Source organism: Solanum verrucosum, unplaced genomic scaffold, assembly GCF_900185275.1.
Source record: "Solanum verrucosum unplaced genomic scaffold, falcon-dt-bn FXZP01000183.1, whole genome shotgun sequence".
In the NCBI taxonomy this organism is placed as follows: Eukaryota; Viridiplantae; Streptophyta; class Magnoliopsida; order Solanales; family Solanaceae; genus Solanum; species Solanum verrucosum.
In genome coordinates, this window is record NW_026020430.1 from 2,409,516 (window position 1) to 2,423,930 (window position 14,415).

Genomic DNA, 14,415 nt, shown 5'->3' on the forward strand with positions numbered 1-14,415 from the left:
AATACATGACTTAGTTAATGGATGAATCATTTCAAATCTCAAAATTCAGATATGTAGTACTTCATTTTTATTCAAACAATGTTGAGCAACTAAAGAAGAACATGGGAAGGAGAATGGGGAGAGAGATTGCGGTGACGAACGTGGGAGGAAGGAAGAGGGAGCCGGAGGCGTAATTTAGGGGGTGTGATTAGGTGGGTAGATGCATACGGGCTCTATTTTACCCTCCCCTCTTTTTAAAGAGTGATATATTTCAATGTACTTATTTCAAATTTGGTATAAAATTATTAAATAATGCAATACAACAACAACAACATATCCAGTGAAATCCCACTAGGTGGGGTCTGGGGAGAGTAAAGTGTACGCAGACCTTGCCATAATAAGCAATTATTAAATAATGCAATAATAAGCAATTATTTTAAAATATATATTAAATTAGTAGATAATACATGAATATTTGTGTAATTAAGTAGTTTTTCCTAAAATTAATTTTAAAGAACTTAAATATTCCATATTCGAATAATTCACAATCAAAATAAAAAAAGATGTACTTTTTAAATTTAAACAATGTCATAAATTTAAACAAAGAGAGCAATATATAATTCATTAAATTTGTAAAACATTGACAAAAGAATGGGATCAAAAGTGCACAATTCTATTAATAAGAGGTCAAGTTTTCCTAGTCCTATAGTAGAAAGGCAAACTTTTTAATTTGTTAGTATTTTAGGGACTAAACTGCAAATATACCTAGTCTTAAAAGTCAGCCAACAACTCCTCCTGCCCCTTTTACTTTTTCCTTGTTCCATGAGGATTAGGAACGCGTTCTGGACACATTACTTTATATAAGAAAGACCCCAATACCCAAATATTTATCATTTTTTTTTGGGGAAAGCAGAAATTTCATCATCGTAATGTGTCCTTTAAGATTCATCTTGGTGTTTTTTTCGGCATTGTTGGCCGGTTATTTAGCTTGGAGAACGGTTCGTTCTTCCGATGATCTGGATTTCGCAATTCCCGAGGATGAAACAACGAAAAGCAAATCAGAGGAAGAGAGACGAGAATCTGATTCTGGTGAGGTGAAATTTCACAAGTTTCAGAAGATTCAAAACGGATTTTGGGTTTTTGTGGATATGGCAAGTGGGAAATATTTATGGAGGAATCTAAAGTCGATGAACAATGTTGTTGACAAGACAAATTAGGAGCTCAGGTCCAATTGAATCTTGTGGCGGCTATGGATGAATTGAATTAAAGTTTATTTTGTTTTAATTTGTAGATTAATAGAATGTATATTAAGGATTTCTCTTCCTCTTATCTTTTGGTGTATTATGCAGATCCAAATTTAATGGAAATCTGTTTTCTGCAATTAACATTTTCTTTTGCTAAAAAATTGTCTCTCCATATGCCAATATATATCCCTCCGATTGATGTGGGACTTGACAGTATATGAATTGTTTTCATTAATCACTGATTTTTAGTTAAGGGATTCCAAAAATAAAGGTATAATGATTGAAAATTGAACTTCAAATCTCGAGTAACTTGAACCTTTAAACCATTGAGGCTATTCAAAATCTCTCACTCTTAACATCTTTATACTTGACACAAGTTAATTATTAGTTTCGTATTCAAACTAAATTCGAGGAAAGCAAAAGCTTTTCTTGAATTAACCCAGGGAGAATCGGTCCGGGTTTCGTCTCGTGCCTTTCCTCTTCACCAGCTCGGCACCGTTCTATGAGTACTATTCGCTCAGAGGCATCTGGGTTGACCGATTGGAACCGGGTCAAGTTTTTTGCACCTTCAAAGTTCCTCCTCGTCTCACCCCAATTTTACCCCCTTTTTCCTACTCTGTGTTATGTGTTACATTTTCAATGTTTAAATTTTGATTCTTCAATGTTGTGATAGTTGTATAGAAATATATTATCACCAAGTAATGGTTGAAGATAGTATTAGAGTTATAATAGTTGATTTGAAGATTAAAGGGGTTGTTTGAAAAAGTTATAGGTTGATAAAGAAGCATTGCATAGAAGTTTAGAATTTGAATATAGGAATATATGCTGATGAGCTAATTTTTGGGATTGAGTTAGGCTCAACGACACTACACCTGCTAACAAACTAGATGGTTTTTCTAATGTTTATCAGTAGCTAGTTTCGCCTCATCTGTTTGTCCACCAATGATGAATATTTCCTTTTCTAATGGATCTCTCTGTATAAGAAAAAGTAAAATGTATCTCCAATATACTGTATAATTTTTTTGCAGTGCGATTTAGATCGCGACCCCTAAATCCGCTCCTGATTGTTTGAATTCAAATTATTTATCAACTTGGAAAACTCCATCAAGGATTTTTTTGGTGCTATATGAGTAACTATTCCATCATCAACAAATTAGTTGACAAAGTAAAATTTCTTTTTATTGAATGAGTTATGTATAATAATATATGTTATTACTATGTGTTTGGAAGCTAATGCGAAAAGGGAATAAAGTAAACGAGGCATACAAGTGGATAAATATACAATAATAATGGATTTTGCTTAGCTGAGTACTGGACGGTTCATTGCTGTAACCACTCACTCAATCTATTTTTAATACAAACAAACTTAAAATACTTTGTTCCTTGTTTCTTCTTTTTTAGTTTTTCGCTTTTGCAATATAATCTTTGATTAGATCAAAGAACCTTTACTTTAAACCCTGCCTTTGTAATTACTCCCTCCATTTTAATTTATGTGACGATGTTTAATTCAATACAATTTTTTTAAACAAGCAATTAACACAATATTATTCCATATTTAAAAACCACAATACAAGAAAATGAACAACAAACTACGAGGAATCAGAACAATTTAGGATAAAATGAAGCAGCATTAACATAACAAAAAATTCCTTAATTTGAAATTTTGTCCGTCTCTAATTTTTACCATTAAAACAGCAACAAACAAGTTTCCCACCCGGGTGTGGATCCGGAACGCACAACCCAACCAAAATCCCAAGTTTTCTACACGGGCCAACACAATCCGACCTGGTCTTGCAATCGATAGTGAAAACACAATCCGAAGAAGTATCATCATTGATTTCAACATCACCTAAAAAAATAAAAAAAATAAAAAGATGTAAATAAATAAATCATTTTTTAAGTAAAAACTCAAAAGATTCCCCCCCCCCCCCTCCCTTCAAAATGGGGTAGGGGATTACAATTTACAATATAGAAAATTGAACCCTCACAAAACAAAGTAAAAATTCAACCAAATCGACTGGGTTACTAAGATTCTCTAAACTTAAAAGATTATATATATATATATAACATAAAAGAACATTTTTTTTTTAATAGAGAAAAACAAGAAGACAAACTACCTGTGGCTTGAGAGGGAACAGGAAGAAACATGATTAAGAGAGTGACAAATAGAAACTTGATTGAATCCATTTGAGGTTTCGAAATGTTAATGTGTGAGGAAGGTTATTGTTTTGAAATATAACCATGCTTTTATATCATCATATTTTTGAGACATTAATTGTTATACCGTTTCAAGGTTGTCACTATTCCATGAATATCCCTATATTATTTTTATTTTTACTAGTAAAATCACCCATGCTTTGCGCAGGAAGTTAGTATCACTGAATTTATAAAATAATACTTAAAATCTATGAGTCATTAAAACTAAAACACTATATTATCTTACATATAACAAACATTAATAATGTAAGTAATTTCTTTTTTGAATATGTTAACAAATTTTGAATTTTTTCCTAAGACATATATCACAATTGTAAAATCTATGCAACTTAAATGTGTTCTTGTTCTTACGAAATGCCTTTGTGTATATATATTCTTATTTTATTCCTTTATTTCCTTTTAATGTTGATTAAAGAACCAATGATTTATTATTTCCTGAATAATTCATTCATTAGATGTTCTTGAGTTATATGTGATAATGACAAATAATAGTATAGATCTTTAAGGAATTTTTTTACCGTACCTTCAACAATTTTATGATCAGTAGAGAAAACTTGTGTGAATACTCAATTAACGTGTGTTGTTTAATCTGTACTAACAAATACTTATAACAATAACTTTGCAGAAACATGAACAACAAAGTTTAAAACATGTACTAAAAAACAACAATTAATAACATAAGCATAAATTACTGACTGTAAAAAAATATACCAGGATCTGTAACAATAGGATGAAACAGAAAGGAAAAAATTGTACACGAATATTTAATTGTGCAGATTAAGAAGAAGAAGTTCAGAATTTTCGTTGTTTTAAAATGAGAGGAAATCCCTCTATTTATAGCTAGACAACAAAGGGTAGTGTGAACAAATGTTTATTCTGCCTTATCGGAAATGTCACAACTCTTTGGAAAAGTTACAACCCTTCGGAAAAGTTACAACCCTTCGGAAAGTCATAAAAGTTGCAACTTTATATAAAAATCACAACTTTTCATTAAAGTCACAACTGTTCATATAAGTCGCAACTTTATATAAAAATCACAATTTTTCATTAAAGTTACAACTGTTCATATAAGTTGCAACTTTATATAAAAATCACAATTTTTCATTAAAGTCGCAACTTTTCATGAAAGAGGAAGGCTAGTTTTGTAAATATATAAATTAAAAAAAGAATTCTAATTTGTGGTGGCGCCACGTATGATTTTTGAGATAATGTTTTAAATACTTTCCTCATTTTATTTTACTCTATATATGTGCTATAACATTGTTGACTAGATGTTGAATGTGCTTTCCATAATAATCTCACTTGACTTTCACTAGTATTGATATAGAGGACTAAGAAAAGACAAAGATTAAAAGTCAAAATAACTCCAAGGCAAGGTCAATTAGAAGTTTGTGTATAGTCTAAGCAAACATTTACCTTTTTTGAGGAAAATAAATCATGTCTACTTGTCATCTTCTTTCTCGGTAAACTAATTGCAGCAAATCTTATGTACCACATGTTGGTTATTTAGCATTTTAATTTAATAAAATCCGTCATTTGCATAGCCACTGTGTATCTGTTAGTGGCAGTTTCTTACATATTGTTTTAAGTGACATATGTGGCGTTACTATTACTATCCTCTCTTTATGTGCATTTCATTTTGGGCTTAATTGCTCATTATTTTGGTGGAAATAAAACGTTGCTGAGAACGTTGGTGGACTGATCATGGGCAGCATATTTGTTGTCCGTTGTTGACATTGGTTATCAAACATTATTTCACTCTTTATTCCCCATTATTCCTTATAACTTATGTAACTTCTAGGTCATTTATTTTCGCTATTTACTATCCTATTATCTTCTTATTTATTGCTAGGAAGACTTTCTCAACTATAAATAGTGACGATCTTCATTTGCTTTGGGAAAACAAGAAAATAGAGTGCATACAAGTTAGTAAAAAAAAAAAGAGTTCTTATTAGTTTAATGGAGGTGTTCTTTTTGTGGAGCTTTGGACTCAACTCTTGTCCAGAGTTTGTTGAGTTAGTGATTAGTCTGTTGTATCATGAAGGGAACAAGTCAAGAGAACTACTGCTGAACCGGTGAAAATATTTGCTGCAATGGGCTTGAATCAGCCTAAAGATATTTTTATTTCTTCATTTAATATCAATTGTAATCCTGTAATATTGTAATTTTCACCAACACCACATAACACAATCAATGTTATTTGGGAGTGATAGTTATACCTATTTTCTATTTGGTAGTCGTATCACTTATCAACAAGTTTTTATATGAGGTACTTGTGCAAATAATTGGTCTCGAACCAGTAAAAGATTTAGATCTTTGTACATGTATCACCTTTTTTACGATTTAAACTTTTCGATAGGACATTTCAAAATAATGTTAACTATAGTTACTTTACTAAAGACATTGTCATCGATAATTTATGTATCATTTTGCTCCCTACTTTTCCACTATACATTCAAGTCCAAGCAACCATCAATTCATCATTAAATTTCAGCTTATAAAATTGAACTCAAAATTCCAAACTTCCTCATATTCTAACCTTCAAAAACAACAAATTGAGAAACAAAAATGACATTACCAATAGCTTCTTGTGTCTTCTTGCTTGTTCTTCTTTTCTTACAATCCATTTTTAATTCTCAAGATAAAACTCTCACACTTATGAAAGTTGTGTTCCCTTCTCACCAGAAGCGTACTCATTTTCCCACACCGATACTCAACTGCAAAACACTATATATAAGAATTTGGAGAAAATGATCAAAATGATCCTTAATGTATGGACTTGATGGAAATGGTCCTTTATGTATCATAAATTGTGATCAATTTGGTCCTTGACCCTAAAATTAATATTTTATTATATTTTTACCGTCAAAATACACGGAATATGTAAAAGATGCGCTCGTTCAAGAATTTCCTTCCCCTGTTTCCAAAAATTCCAAAATGGCACATCAATTTTTTTTTAAACCAAAAGGGCAAAATCGCTCCTGACGGAGCGATTTTCTTCTGACAAAATTGACGTTGTTACTCCTTTAAAAAACATAAAAATCGCTGCCGGTCCAAAAAAAATTTCTTTTTTCTTTAAATTGCTGTTGTGAATTTTTTTTTTTAACAACGCTGCCCCAACAGCGTTTAAAAAATAGAAATAGCTTTTATAGCAGCCATTTTCTTAAAAAAGTTTAAATTTTTTTTATTAAAAATTTCCGAGGCGAGGACTGCTTAAAAAATAATGGGAAATCGCTCCACGTGTAGCGATTTTAATTTTTTTTTTTTTTTAAATAATCGCTGCCATTAAAATTTTAGGGTTAAGGACCAAATTGATCACAATTTATGATACATAAAGGACCATTTCCATCAAGTCCATACATTAAGGATCAAATGGAATCAAAGCCCATACATTAAGGACCATTTTGATCATTTTCTCAAGAATTTGTATGATTCATCACAATCAGATAGTTTTGATAAATTTCCTATAAAAGCATCAAATGTGCCGTCAAATAGAAAATATATATACTACTCCCGCCATTTAGCTATGAATTTTATTTTAATTCTATGTACTGACGGTAAAGATTAATCCTTTAGACTATCTAATCAGTATCTAGCATGTTAGTATAATATTGACATACTTTTATCATCTAATTAGGTTAATTAGTGTGTACCATTGAAATAATAATGGCAAATTTGGATCAAGTAACCGATTGTAAGAGCATATTTGTGCTAAAGTATTAACCACAAACATATCTCTTCAATTTCACATAATTTAAGGATGAACCGAGTATTTGTTTTTTTTTTTTTTTAAAAAAAAAAAAAAAACCTTGTCAACGTATAAAATTGAACTCATACATCATAATTATAATTTTTTTTCTTCATTAGGATGAATTCAATGTAATTGGTTCAAACACGTGTGGTAGTAAGTGTTTTTTATCGGATCTTTGTTACCAAAATCAGTCACTTGCCTTGTTGCTAAGAGGTGTAAACAGAATAATGCCGAGTCGAGTGATCATCTTCTTCCTCTGTATCTCATCTCTTCTATTTTTTTCTCTCTTCTTTATTCCATCACACGCCAAAACTCCGGCATCCTCCGACAATGATGAATTCCTCAGCTTCCTCGAAGACTACGAGGATTCAACCGAACCAGACACCCCGAATCATGATCGTCCCGAGGTCCCTTCGGCGCCATTTGATCGTGCCCAAGAGGCAGAGGATATTAATATTGATGATGAGGACGTTGTAGCATTGACTGATAAGAATTTCGATGATCTTTTGGAGGATAATAAGTATGTGATGGTGGAATTTTACACTCCCTGGAACGGACATTGTAAGGCTCTGGCTCCGGAATACGCGGATGCTGCAACAGAGCTGAAAACAGAGAATGTAGTGCTGGCGAAGATCAATGCTGCTAAGGAGGTTGAGGCGGCTGATAACTACGATGTCCGAAGCTTTCCTACCATTTTTTTCTTCGTTGATGGTGATCCTGAACTTTACCAAGGCCGAAGAACCAAGTATGTCGTCCAGAGGCGAATCCATGATTTAAATTTCATGCGTTGAGACATACTATTTATTGAAATTTTAATCATTTTTATTCAGCACCATCTCTGCTTTAATACTCCATGCACCACTGATTTCGTCTTATTCAGCACCATCTCTGCTTTATCTATACACACATTACATACACAGACATATGTGTATACATTTATACTATTTATTTGGTAAGAATGTGTGTAAGCCAATTTTAGATGTACTAGTTAACAATAACATGCTACATTTGGTAATAACAATTGTATATATACAATTGTTTAATTGGTATAAAAACTCAATGTTTTGAAATGTTACATGTATGTTAGCTGATTATAAGCTTGGTATCACTATAATGTTGCTGGTATGGGCAATCAATTACTATGATCTTGCGTTTCATAATCAATTAAAGTTATGACTTTAGCTCTAAGATCAATCTGAGTTGAAATTGATGAGGAGTTTTACCTGTAGAAATGCAATTGTCTCTTGGATAAAGAAGAAGATAGGATCCGGCGTTTACAATATAACAACAACAGAAGATGCAGAGCGTGTACTAACCTCCGAGGACAAAGTTGTTCTAGCATACCTCGACTCCTTGGTGGTATGTTGTGGACTGCTACAATGCTTATCATTTTTCTCTTCTAGTGAAAGTAATTGTGTTTTCATTTCTCTAAATATAACATCGATATCTTCTTTTTGTTGTGTATTACTGTCAATTGTCTATCTGCAACTTGACATTGTTGTCAATTGCCCTCTTATGATTTGATTCCTCATAAGTTTACTAATGTCCAAAAATTTTACAGGGTTCAGCGACTGATCAACTTTTAGCTGTTTCAAAACTTGAAATTGATGTTAACTTTTACCAGACGACAAATCGTAACGTGGCTAAGCTATTCAACATAGAAGACAATGCTAAACGCCCTGCTTTGGTCATGCTTAAAAAGGAGCCAGAGAAAGTGGTGCATTATGGTTAGCCGCTCCTTTCATCTCTTTTTTTCGATACTGGAATTGAATTGAATCTCAGCAGGGAGACATCCTTATTATCTTTTTCATTTTGCAATTCAGATGGTAAATTCAGAAAATCTTCAATAGCTAAGTTTGTTTCTGCCAGCAAGCTGCCTTTAGTGACAACTTTTACTAAAGAAACTGCCCCTTTAATTTTCGCAAGTCCAATTAAAAAGCAGGTAAGATTAGATCATTTGTTTAACAACTATTATGCTTTTTGTTTTGAAGTGTGTATCTTCTCGTTAATGTATTGATTTTCCCCTATGTTATATGCAGGTTTTGCTTTTCGCCACAGCAAATGATATAGAAAAGTTGTTCCCAACATTTCAAGATGCTGCAAAATTTTTCAAGGGAAAGGTAATATAATGAAGCTTTATTTAGTCTCAAACATATAACAGCATTGTCATTACTTTTGGACATAATTACATATAGTCCGGTAGAGTGGAAATACTGTTAGAACCGGCGCTGTCACCTAATATGTAAGGTATTTACTAGTAAAATCCTCCTGTTTAGTTTATAATGATTGATATTGGAGTAGATTGATCAATGATTGAGATCATGAATTGGAGTACTGTCATTTTAAGGCTTCGGTGTTAAGTAGGTTGATCAATGCTTGAGATCATGAATTCTAAGGTTTCTGTTTAAGATATGAGTGTTTTTTCTCTGTTCATTTGTGTGCAATTATCAAGTAAATTATGTAACAGGAACAGAAAACTACCTATCTATCATACAAAAGTAGTAACTAATAGTGTGTACATTGACAAATGAAGCTCAACTTTGTTTTTGTCAAAACGGACGATGAGGAAGTTGGAAGACCAGTATCAAATTATTTTGGGGTCACTGGAGATGCTCCACAGGTAACACTTATTCCACATTATAATGGGAACAACAAGATCTTTTGGAAGAATTGGTTACTGATTTTTGATTTATTCCTGTAGGTTATTGGATACATAGAAGAAGATGATCGCAAGAAATTTAGATTTGACGGGGACATTACACTCGAGAAGATTAAGGTAGATGGTCACAAATTGTTGTTAGATGCACAAAATTTTGGCTGGGAATTTCTCTGGACTAACTTGTTTATTGTCTTTATTCCCCAGGCATTTAATGAGGACTTTCTCGAAGACAAGCTCAAGCCTTTCTATAAATCAGATCCGATTCCTGAGACAGTAAGCCGCAGTTTCTTTCTGGCCTGTAACTTAACTCTTCATAGCTGTGTTGATTTACTTTCATCTGTAATTATCACAGAATGATGCTGATGTGAAAATCGTGGTCGGGAACAATTTTGATGAAATCATTCTAAATGAATCAAAAGACGCGTTTCTTGAGGTATGTTCAAGAAATGAATATTCTTCCATTGGTTTTTGTAATCAACTGAGGGATCAAAGTTTTGGTATGAAACTTTATTATCTTTTTTGTTAGATCTATGCACCATGGTGTAGGCAGTGCCAAGCTCTGGAACCAATGTTCAATAAACTAGCACACCACTTACACGGCGTTGAGTCTCTTGTTATAGCCAAAATGGAAGGAACAAGAAACGAGCACCCTCGTGCTAAGGTAGTTTATAATAAAATACGTGGTTTGGATTTGAAGAGGACAATATTTAGTAGCCTGATCATCACCTTCTGCTTCTTTTATGATCCTTTGCAGTTTATAGGATTCCCGAGTCTCCAATTCTTTCCAGCAGGAAATAAGAGCATTGATCCAGTAAGTGATGTTTATTTTGTTTGTGTTTGTGCTTTGTGAAACAAGCAAGATGCCTAATGTCTATGTGATTCTACAAATCTCCAATTCGTTTGAGACTGAGGCATAGTTATTTTTGTATTTGATCCTACAGATCCTGGTTGATACTGAACCTACTCTAGTGGCATTGTATAAGTTTATCAAGAAAAATGCAGCTATCCCTTTCAAGCTTGAGAGACCAGCTTCTTCTAAAGTAGGCGTCAAGAGGGAGAATGGCAACGCGAGAGATGAATTATGAGAAGAGATTTAACTTCTATACACCGACAATAGTAGTAGTTTTTCCTTTACTGTTGGATTGCTTTTCTCTGGAACTATTTACATAACTATGTTTAGGATATAGTTGATTGTAAGAAATTTACTAGCACCTTTTATAGATAAAAATAACTTTTTTTTCCAGTTCAGGTCTCAAAAGCTGCATTCCACTCAAGTTTAAGGAACTCAAATAATATGAGATATGGTGCAGTGTGCTAAAACACCAAGCTAATTAGATTGCAACCTCAGATTAACCTGACTTTCTAGCTGTTCAAAAAAGATTACTGATGACAATACATTAAAAGTTTCTTGTATCATCATTGCCATAATCTTTATTTGGATAACTTCTATCCTTTTTTTTGGAAATATCAACTAAGCATCGTTTTCTTTTGATGCTTCATGAGCAGGGTTGACTCAACAAGATCGGGGGCCTAAAGCCAAATCTTAAAGAGAGGCCCTAATATTTTGAGAAGTATTTTGTTTCTTTAATCTCTTTAATAATATTATTCTTGACTTCACTTGCCAATAAGTTTAATAATTCACTTTGTATATTATGTCCAAGGTAATGACTATGAATTTCGTCATGCTTATTCTTCGAAATGTTCTTGCATAGCATAATTAAATTTATTAATCATTTCAATTAGGCTTTAAAAATTACCGTTACTTTCTTGATAGATCTTTCCATTTGTTCCCCTAAATGCTAAATTATTTTCCCCTAAAGTTTTGATCACGTCAATAATTCTTGACAATATATTTTTTCATTGCATTTTATCTCTGTCAATTTGTTCTTGCACAACTTTATCAATTGTTTTTTAATGCAATCTCATTTCTAAATCAATACAGGAGCTCATATTATTAATAAGTATAAATTTCATATATGACATATTATATTAATATTTTCAAGTTATAGCAGTAGATTTAAACTTTCAAGTTGTAACATTAAAAATTTCAGGTTCTAACAATTTATTAAAAAAAAAATTGTTTTTAATAATTGAAAACATTTGTTTTAAATAAAAAAAACAAAAAAAAAGCATTTTTGAAGGCAAAAAGGTAAAAAACAGAAATAGGGGTGTTAATTTAATTTGAATTGAGTGTAGATAATTACTAATTAGCACGAATTAAGGAATTCAAACTTATTAAGAATATTTAGTTTCCTTAATTCACTCAAATTAGTTAAACTTAATTAAAAATTCTGATTTCATACTTTTTTTGTTCAACGTTTCTCTCTCTTCAATTTTCTGCCAAAAATCTTCTCACTGTTGAGGAATTGAAGTTTTTTTTTTCTTTGAAAAATCTTGATTTTGTTGTGATGGACAACTACGTATCAATATTAATTAAATATGGTGGAAGATTGGAAGATGGGATCCTTCAGGTTAGTATTTATTTTTGTTTAGTGATTGGTCAAAATTCGTTTTTGTTAATTTTTGTTCATAATACGTTTTTGTTAATTTTGTTCATAATACGTTTTGGTAAGTTTCTTTTTTTTTTTTTGTTTGATTAATTTGTATACTGTCAAAACCATGATTTCGTGAGAAATAGGCACAATATATGAAAGATTTGAGTATAAATGTATAAAATATAAATAGTTTTATCGTTGTAGATTAAGTAGGTATAGTAAAATTGTAATATTGATTACTGTTTTCTTTTTTCGAAAATATAAATTAAATGTAAAATGTTGAATGAATTCGGTAGTATAAATGTAATGAAATTGGTATGAAAGTGTGTTCACTAATGTGTAAAAAAGTTATTTAGATTTTTGAAGAAATGTATGAAAAGTGTTTTAATTTGGTATGAAATTTGAAATTTTATTGATTATATATGTTTTGTCATTTGTGTATAAATTTGTGTGAGAGTAATAAATTATTTGGTATGAGAAATGTATAAAATTGGTATGAATGATTGTTGTATGAAATGTGTATTAAGTGAGTATGAAATATGAAATATTATTTTTTGTATGAAATTTATTTTGTAGTGTACTGTCTGAATGATATTTGTATGAAAAAATAATAACGAGTGTGTATAATTTTGTTGTTATTATAATTAATTTATGATGGCACAAGAAAATATGCAATTCAAAAAGTGTCGGAGCATAAATTGATACAAAAAAATATTGTTTCAGTGCGTATTATCATATTATATATAGTTTTGTAAAATTTTTTGTACTTTTGTATTCTATAATACTAACACAATAATTTATGATGGAACAGGAAAATATGCAATTCAAAAAGTGTTCGAGCATAAATTATTGTTGTCTGGTTCAAAAAGAATTGTAGGGAGACCACAAAATGAACGTTGGAAAGGATTTGCTGATGTGAAATGCAAGAGGTCTAAGGTTACGTGCAGTACATGTGTTCGGGAGGAACACAACAAGAAGACATGTTCAAATTACCTTGCTGAAAAAATAAGGCATTTATTTTTCTTTTGTTTTGGTTGTTTTAATGTGACAAACTCATGTTTTGATTTATTTTGTCTTTTAAGTTAATGAATTATAATTTCAGAACATTTATTATGTGTACTAGTTAATCATTTGTGTATTAAGTGTTTTTCAAATGTATAGTAAAAACTAGATAATGATGGTATGCAATTGATATCAACTGAAAATTCAAATCTTAGTCTGAAATTGGTATACATTTGATATTCAACTGATGTCCCTGCGATAAAATTGAAAAAAAAACTTGTAATTGAGATTTCAACTGAAATAGACAACCTAAAACTAGTTAATGTTGCATCTAATTTGTATACATTTGGTATCGAATTGATATCCCATTGAAAAAATTAAAAAAAGGGCATGTAATTGAGATTTCAACCAAATTAGACAACCTAAAACTAGTTAATTTTATACCCAATTGGTATACATTTGATATCCAATTGATATCCAACTGGAAAAATTGAATAAAACATGTAATTGAGATTTCAACTAAATTAGTCAACCTAAAACTAGTTAATTTGTACCCAATTGGTGTACACTTGGTATCGAATTGATATCCCATTGGAAAAATTGAAAAAAACATGTAATTGAAATCTCAAATGAATTTGCCAGCCTACCAACAATATTCATGTTTCATTCCGATACCAACTTCATTTTATAAGTAGTTATAAATTAATTATGAGTAAAGACATAAAGTGACACCTAAAGTTGTCTCGAATTTTCAAAAAGACACTTTAACTATACGGGTGTCCTATTACCCCATAAAAGTATTGAATATCGTTGCAAAAGGGTCATTTTGACCCATTTTCTCAACTGGTTTGTGAACACGCACAATACGCGCGTGAATGTTTATTTTTTCTGATAAAACCCAATTAAAAAGTGCCACAGTTCACTGATTTTCTTTATTAATTATTTAAGTGCTTTAAATCATCTTCTTCCCCAAAACATTACGTTTCAAACTCAACATTACCATTTTCAAGCTCTTCTTTATAATCATCTCCATTAACAACTTCCTTAAAGTCTCAATTGAGCAATCAA

At 31.3% G+C, this 14,415-nt stretch overlaps 2 protein-coding genes across 2 annotated transcripts; both read left to right on the top strand.

The window, feature by feature from the left end:
* The first annotated feature begins 887 nt into the window (after positions 1–887).
* On the top strand, positions 888–1,360 carry LOC125807634 (uncharacterized). The gene has a single exon (XM_049487370.1). The coding sequence runs from the start codon at positions 909–911 to the stop codon at positions 1,194–1,196; it is 288 nt and encodes a 95-aa protein (XP_049343327.1). The 5' UTR covers positions 888–908; the 3' UTR covers positions 1,197–1,360.
* Positions 1,361–7,418: 6,058 nt separating this feature from the next.
* On the top strand, positions 7,419–10,982 carry LOC125807830 (protein disulfide isomerase-like 1-4). The gene is made up of 12 exons (XM_049487561.1): positions 7,419–7,936; positions 8,421–8,550; positions 8,753–8,918; positions 9,015–9,133; positions 9,231–9,311; positions 9,725–9,811; positions 9,893–9,967; positions 10,055–10,123; positions 10,203–10,283; positions 10,377–10,511; positions 10,605–10,661; positions 10,792–10,982. The coding sequence occupies exons 1-12, from the start codon at positions 7,419–7,421 to the stop codon at positions 10,933–10,935; spliced, it is 1,662 nt and encodes a 553-aa protein (XP_049343518.1). The 3' UTR covers positions 10,936–10,982.
* The last annotated feature ends 3,433 nt before the right edge of the window (positions 10,983–14,415 follow it).